A 7,395-nucleotide genomic window follows, 5' to 3' on the forward strand; every position below is an offset into this window, starting at 1 on the left:
AGGAAAATAAAGGACAGAAGTGGATTATATGTTTTTTGAGTTAGATGTTTATGTATCTATCTGTAATTATAATATATATGTACATATGCATTGTGTACATATGCATTGTGTTCATTCAACCCAGGAGGCCCAATTTGTTGCTATCTCGGGATAAAATGCTTGCTTCCTTGTGTTGGGTATGCAGTCTTGGGTGCCCTGCTCAGATGGGGTTGGATTAGAAGACTATCACAAAGTTGTCTTTCCAAAAGACAACTGGACTTTCTTCGTTTATTTATTTGAAAACATTTCACTTCTCAACCAAGAAGCTTTAAGCAAGTTCACTTAAGTCTAGTTGCCTTTTGGAAAAGTATCTTTGGGACAACCATGACTTGGATGATTGAGAATCTCCATAAACACTAGAAGACTACCTATTCCTGTCTATGTTCTCTTATTATTCAGCCAACCTCCATGTAGACATGACTTTGACAGGTTCTTCAAAATGGCACTTCATGACATAACCCAAAAAATTATATCTCTGCATAGATTCCATAGCCACATCACTGCATCTCATACTGAGGTCAGCCTCCAAAGGACCATCCAGCTAACCTTCTTACAGTCAAATCTGTGACAGGCTTTTTGGAGGGATGCCAAACAATTGGTAAAAAAAAAAAAAAGTGCAGATTTCACAGACACCCTGAGGTGATCTCAATAGCTGTACAGTTTTAACCCAATTAAAGTTGGTTATTGGATTTGGGAGGTCCCATTTCACTGGCTAACCCCGTGGTGGCGAACCTATGGCACGCGTGCCACAGGTGGCACGCAGAGCCCTCTCTGGGCACGCGCGCCGTTGCCCCAGTCCTAAGCCTTCAGCTGTGTTTTATAAAAACTTGTCACTTTAGGCCTCCGCCGTCGTGTGCAAAAAAAAAAAGGTTCAATCAATCAATTTCAACTTCTTGTGGGGGGGGGAAAGATCTCACAAAGTTGAAATTGACTGATTGAACTTTTTAGTCCCACTCAGTCTGCCATTACTATCGGTTACTATCGCATCCACGCCCACCCAATGGGCCACGCCCACCAAATTTGCCACACCCACCCAATGGGCCACACCCTCCCAATGGGCCACACCCACTCAGCACACAATCATACATAAGTGGGTTTGGGGTTGCAGTTCAGGCACTTGGTCTCTAAAAGGTTCGCCATCACTGGGCTAACGCCTAGCTTTGTTTGAGTTCCGAGAACAAAGAAGAGGCCATTTCTTCATGGACATATATCGCTTGTGAAATCGGGGGGGGGGGGCAGATTTGGGCAAAGTGCAAAAACATTTGATAGTGCTTTAGTTCAAATTCTGACTAAATTCTCATTTTTTTCCCCAGTTTGACATGCAACGGATAACATTGGAGGAGCTTAAACACATCCTGTACCATGCGTTCCAGGACCACTTAACAATGAAGGACATTGAAAATATTATCATCAATGAAGAGGAGAGTTTAAACGAGAACTCTGGTAATTGTCAAACGGAATTTGAAGGTGGGTTTCTGTCATACAGTATAGCACGTAAAATGATTTGACTTTATTCTTCCTCACAGCACATTGAATAAGTGAAATGTTTCACTTGTACAAGTAGTCCTCAACTTTCTCCCATAATGGAGCCTGGAATTTCTGTCCTATGTTATGAAGGTTGTAAGTTGAGGCAATCACATGACCAAACCTGATTTTCCATTTTTTTTGCAGCAGTCATTATTTAAATGTGACATTCATAAAGCAAATGGTGCAGTCATTAAATGAATGCCGTGGCCATTAAGTGAACCATTGTCCACAATGGCTGGAAGTAAACACTGGTTTCCAGCAAAGAAAATCATAAATTGTGGGACTATAGGATATGAAAGACCAGGACTACACATGAATTTCCAATTAAATTTAATGGTTTAATGGAATTATGCACTATGCACAGGAATCTAATAGCACTATTTTAGTGCTCAGTAAGGGTTAATGGAAGTTAAGAGGAGGTTGGACTGAGTCACATGAGTCAGTCTGTGTCTACGTAGAGATTCCTCTTTTGACTCTGCTGCTTCAGGGACACTGCAAACAACCACCAATGCGGGTCAGTTGTCAAGCATCTAAAATATGACCGTGGAAGACAGGGGGGCTACCATCAGAAATTTGAATCCGGGTCAAAAGTACCTTTCGGGGATCTATTTTGTAAGTTTGAACAGTCGCTAAGCAATCAGTCACAAGTCTACTCCTATATGGAATAAGTTCTGTTGAACATAGTAGAGCCTAGCTATGCTATTTAATAAAATGAAGGAACCACCAAAGGCCATTACTTTGATTCCTCTTTCTTTTTGTGGTTCTTTTACCCTTAAAACAAACTAGGAATGAACAACTTCTTAGACTTAGCTCTTTTATGACTTGTGGACTTCAACTCCCAGAATTCCTCAGCCAGTGTGCTTGGCTGAGGAATTCTGGGAGTTGAAGTCCACAAATCATAAAAGGGCCATGTTTGAAGACCCCTGTCTTAGACAGAACAACTTTCTCCCAATGAAATATCCTGCAGCAATATGAAGGATTCAGGACACTGAAGTCCACCCTTTTAGATGGAGCCTAAGTTGAAGAGTTGCAATAGAGGATTTTTCTCTGTCAGATAAAACACATGGCAATCCTATTTCAAGAAGGAAAAAAAAGGATTCCTAATCATAACTTTTAAAAATCAGATCTGTTACTCAGGCACCGAGGTTGCAAATCATAGGTTGAGTTCATAGATTGCATGAAGCCATAATGTGTGTTGACTAAACCCATTTATTGTGCTTGATAAACTGTATTCCGTGGCCAAGAAGATAGTTTGAACTCATACAGATGTGGTTTATTTAACAAATTACTTAAATCATGGCTTTGCACAACATGCAGACCCAGTAGTTGAGGAAATTGTCAGGATCTACTGCCATCATGTGGCTTAATGCTTCTTTCTTTCCGACTTTCCTTTTGAGAGTGTTTTTAAAAGATCACCTGGAAGATATTGGTCTTTTGGTGATCTTTGAAGTTGTTGGCTTTTTTTCCTATAGACTTTCTATTATAAGGCAAAGTTAACATTATCAGTTGCACCAAGAATCCATTTTTTTATTTCAGAGTTTTCTTAGGATTATCATAATAAATAATAAAAGATTTTCAAGAAGAGACTGGACAGCCATTTATCCAGAATAGTAGAGGGTCGCCTGCTTGAGCAGGGGTTTGGACTAGAAGACCTCCAAGGTCCCTTCCAGCCCAATGGTTCTGTAATTGTATGGTCTAAAATAGAAATGAAAATAAAGATAATAGGGAAATGGGAAGGTGGAAAAGGGGGATCAGTATGGGATAAAGAGGAAAAGGGGGGGAAGCATTGACTTCCAACTTTTTTCAGCGCAGTAATTTGCAAAGTAAACTTATACAGCCTCAGCTTTTTACTTTTCTGTACTTAGTAAATACTAGCCACTTCTAGAGCACAATAATTCAATCCTGAGCCACACCTATTTTCCCCAGGAGCAATATCATGGGAGAAATTACATTTGGAGTCTTGGTGGCGCAGTGGTTAGAATGCAATATTGCAGGCTAACTCTGAGCACTGCCAGGAGTTCAATTCTAACCAGCTCAAGGTTGACTCAGCTTTCCATCCTTCCAAGGTCAGTAAAACAAGGATCCAGATTGTTGGGGACAACATGCCCACACTGCAAACTGTTTAGAGGGGATTGTAAAGCATTATGGGGTGGTATATAAGTCTACTTGTTATTGCTATTTGATTCCCCTTTTGTAGGCCAGATAAAAATTGTTCCCAAAAAAAGTGTCTGTTTTTGAAACAGAAAGAATTGTTTTTAACCCTTCCCTTTTTTTCCCCTAGTGCATTCCCAGAAACAAAACCGACAGACCTGTGTACGGAAGAGCTTAATATGCGCTTTTGCTATGGCCTTTATTATCAGCGTTATGTTGATCGCAGCCAATCAAATCCTCCGAAGTGGCATGGAGTAGCCATAACACTGTGAAACAAATGATCCACGCATGCGCATGCTGCCCGGTGAACTTTCTCCCTGATCAACTTTCAAACCAACGGGCAAAGGAGAGAGAGAGAGAGAGAGAGAGAGAGAGCACGTGTGAACGAGAGTGAAGGTTAAGAGGAACGGTTCAGCAAGGAAACTCTATCCGGCAGCATATCTGTAAATCAACTATATCCTCTTGGCAGGGACATAAAAGGGCTGTCTTAATGCTTTAATGGTTTTTTTTTGTTTCCTAATGCAATAAAAAAAAAGAAAACCATAAGAGCCCTGAATTATATTTTTGATGTGGTAGCAGTAGATGAAAACGAGGAAGCATTGATCAAGTCTCAGCACTGGTTGCATGGTTGGGTCACCTACTGGCCAGGACACTTTCACCCATCTGTTTTTAGGTGTCCCACATGCCAGGAAATGGAACATCCACATAACCACTGCAAGTTCAAGACCATAATTTCGACAATTTCATCTGACTTCAGGGTTTTTGATTCAAGTCTTTAGTACTGAAGAAACCAGTGAAAAGTCCGTGTCTGGAGACACGAATATGAATAAGGCTGGTTCAGAGACGTTTTGTTCATCTATTAAACATAAGACTGGTCCAGTGTTTTGTGTTTTCAAACTAGTGCATTCCATTCATCCACTTCCCTGCTTTTTCATCAGCATTTTTATGAAAGGAAAACGAAGTTATGCTGGGCCTTTCACAAAGCCAATGCAGAGTCTTCCTACCATCTTTTCCAACAATGCTGTAAAAGGTTATTGGACTCCTTGATCCAATGTATAAATAGCTTCATATTTAATATACAGTCTCTGTTGATCTTATTCAAATCTGTCTTATACAAAGACTTCCAAAACAGAATTTTGGAAGTTACTCCCAGCTTAATATCTTAGCACATTTTGCTACAACAATTCTGGAGGTAAATAATATATGTATGTGATTGTAGTGTAAGGGTTTGAAGTGAATCAAGGAAGTGCTACTTGTCTTAAAGCCTGGTGAAGTTGTTGCTGCTTTAGGATGGACATCTCAGTTGAGTTTTTCCAATGAGAGCATGGATTGGTCCACCCCATAGACCCTAATAGCCTTAAGTGCAAACATGGTGATAGCTCAGTCAACCAATAGCCAGGAACAGCTTGATGACATGTGATAAGGAGAGGAAATTGTTCTAGAAACAGGTGCCAGAGTTTATCTTCCATACCTTTGGTGTCCCCCAGACTATGTGGGTGAGACTGTAACTCATGCGACTTTCCTCTGATTAAGCTCTCAAACTGAATGATGATTCTTCGGTCTGTGGGGTTTAACCAGATCGATTGCAAATGTAGCAGAGGTAGTTGCACAATGGGCCAGGTTGGAGTTGGCCTCAGTTTATATCTGGAGGGGTGCTGTGGGTGATGTGATATGGAGAAACAGCCTGTTTGACTAGTTTCGGGTTCAGAATATTGTGTAACCTATCAATCATTCTATGAAATAAACTGTATGAACATAGTTTCTCGGAGAGCCATATGCAGGAGTGTAGCTAAAGTACTTCTTCTCCCTTGTTGCATTTTCCTTAACTTTCCTAGCAGATGTATTTGTGGAGGGATGCATAGATGCACAAACTGGAATGAATTCTACTGAGTGAATTCACTGTATGAATAGGAAGGGACCTCATACATCATCCAGCCTGACTCTCCTTGCTCAGTGAAGGAAGCCACAGAATCATTCATATACTAAGCTACCAGCTTCCCATTTGAAATCTGAGGCAGGGAGTAGACCATGGGATCAATAATTCTTGGCAACATTGCAGAAATGGTCTGCTGTTGCCTCCTGTTTTCACATACAAACACACACATCTGCAGTCACGTCATCCAAATAGTTCCCAGTATTATTTTTTTTAATTATTCAAATTTTAAAACATCAATGAAGTATAAGGCATTTCTATCCTTAGCACAACAACCTGAAAGTAGCTTAAAAAAACTGAGAGCATTTGTAGCAGTGGCTGCAACAGCAAAAAAATAAAACAAAATAAAAATGGAAGTAATAAAGATGAAAAACAAAATAATAGCTTAATATAGCCGATATACAGGCAGTCTTCGACTTACAACCGTTCATTTAGTGAACATTTGAAGTTACAACAGCATTGAAAAAAAGTGACTTATGACCATTGCAGTATCCCCATGGTCACCTGATCAAAATTCTTCGCACCTGACTCATATTTATGATGGTTGAGGTGTCCTGGTGTCGTATGATCACCGCTTGTGACCTTCTGACACGCAAATTCAGTAGGGAAGCTAGATTCACTTAACAACTAACTTAACAATTGGAGTAGTAAATCAGATTTTTAAATGAATCACAACTGTGGCAAGAAAGGTCATAACATGGGGCAAAAACTCGCTCAACAACTGTCTTGCTTAGCAACAGAAATTTTGGGCTCAATTGTGGTCGTAAGTCGAGGACTACCTGTAATAGAAATGATTTAACCATAGGGGCAGCAATGTTTATAGATGAAGAGGCTTCTGAGAATGAAGAAGGTGGAGGTGGCACTTCGCACGCCATGCCTTGCCCCTTCCCAGAGTTGGAGATGAAAATTAAAGCATGCTACAACCCGGTTGAAAATCCTTAGTGTGTGTGTGTTTGCCTAGCAACTAAAATCCCACAAACTGGTGCCAATATTGGAAGCATTCAAAAAGCGCTTCTGTTGTTTCAGAACAATTTGGCTCTGCAGAAAGGCATAAATTAACCAATGGCCAGTCCAGAATGCAAATTAGGCATCCAACGTGAAGTTCTCAGGTCAGGTTGTTTGGCCAGCAACTACTAGTATCCTTTCCGTTTGGCTGATCACATGGCAACTTCTCTGTATGTGTGTCAGACATAGGGAAGGTGAGAATGGGGTAAATTGACTCCCTTTCCCTGCTAGCTTGGAGGCTATAGTGGCAATCCGGTGGTTTATGCTGGTGGAGTTTCTATTTAGAGCCCCATGGAAACATTGGCTAGAATCAGGGGTAGGCAACCTTGGCTCTTTTATGACTCGTGGACTTCAACTCCCAAAATTCCTGAGCCAGCTATGCTGGCTCAGGAATTCTGGGAGTTGAAGTCCACGAGTCATAAAAGAGCCAAGGTTGCCTATCCCTGGGCTAGATCATTCAGCTGAGAGGAATTGGTCTTCCTTTTGTAAATATGCAGAGGCAGATTGTGTGTTACTTAGTTGTAAAGAAGTGCTGGACGTACTCCCAGAGAAGCGGGGCTCTGCAGAGAGCCTCACTTCTTCCCCTTCCTTGTAGTTGTATAGCATTTTTTCCATGGTTGTATTGCATTCAGATCCGACAACAATATCTGGAAAAGGAAGAATCCTACTTGTGCTTTTTCAAAAGGCAACTGGACTTTGTTTTTCCTTGGAGACATTTCGCTTCTCATCTAAGAAGCTTC

At 40.8% G+C, this 7,395-nt stretch overlaps 1 protein-coding gene across 3 annotated transcripts in view; it reads left to right on the top strand.

Annotated features, from left to right (window-relative positions):
• The window catches only part of CALN1 (calneuron 1), a 165,436-nt gene extending 158,472 nt beyond the window's left edge, over window positions 1-6,964 (top strand). For 2 of the 3 annotated variants that reach the window (XM_039341977.1, XM_039341988.1), the window contains exons 5-6: window positions 1,353-1,506; window positions 3,848-6,964. In XM_039341977.1, the coding sequence (XP_039197911.1) occupies window positions 1,353-1,506; window positions 3,848-3,975 (282 nt within the window). In that variant the 3' untranslated portion in view covers window positions 3,976-6,964. The remainder of the gene's footprint in view (window positions 1-1,352; window positions 1,507-3,847) is intronic. The other variant, XM_039341997.1, reaches the window with a different exon arrangement.
• The last annotated feature ends 431 nt before the right edge of the window (window positions 6,965-7,395 follow it).

The sequence above is a fragment of the Crotalus tigris genome, unplaced genomic scaffold (genome assembly GCF_016545835.1).
Source record: "Crotalus tigris isolate CLP2741 ecotype Arizona unplaced genomic scaffold, ASM1654583v1 scf7180000017550.10884619, whole genome shotgun sequence".
Lineage (NCBI taxonomy): Eukaryota > Metazoa > Chordata > Lepidosauria > Squamata > Viperidae > Crotalus > Crotalus tigris.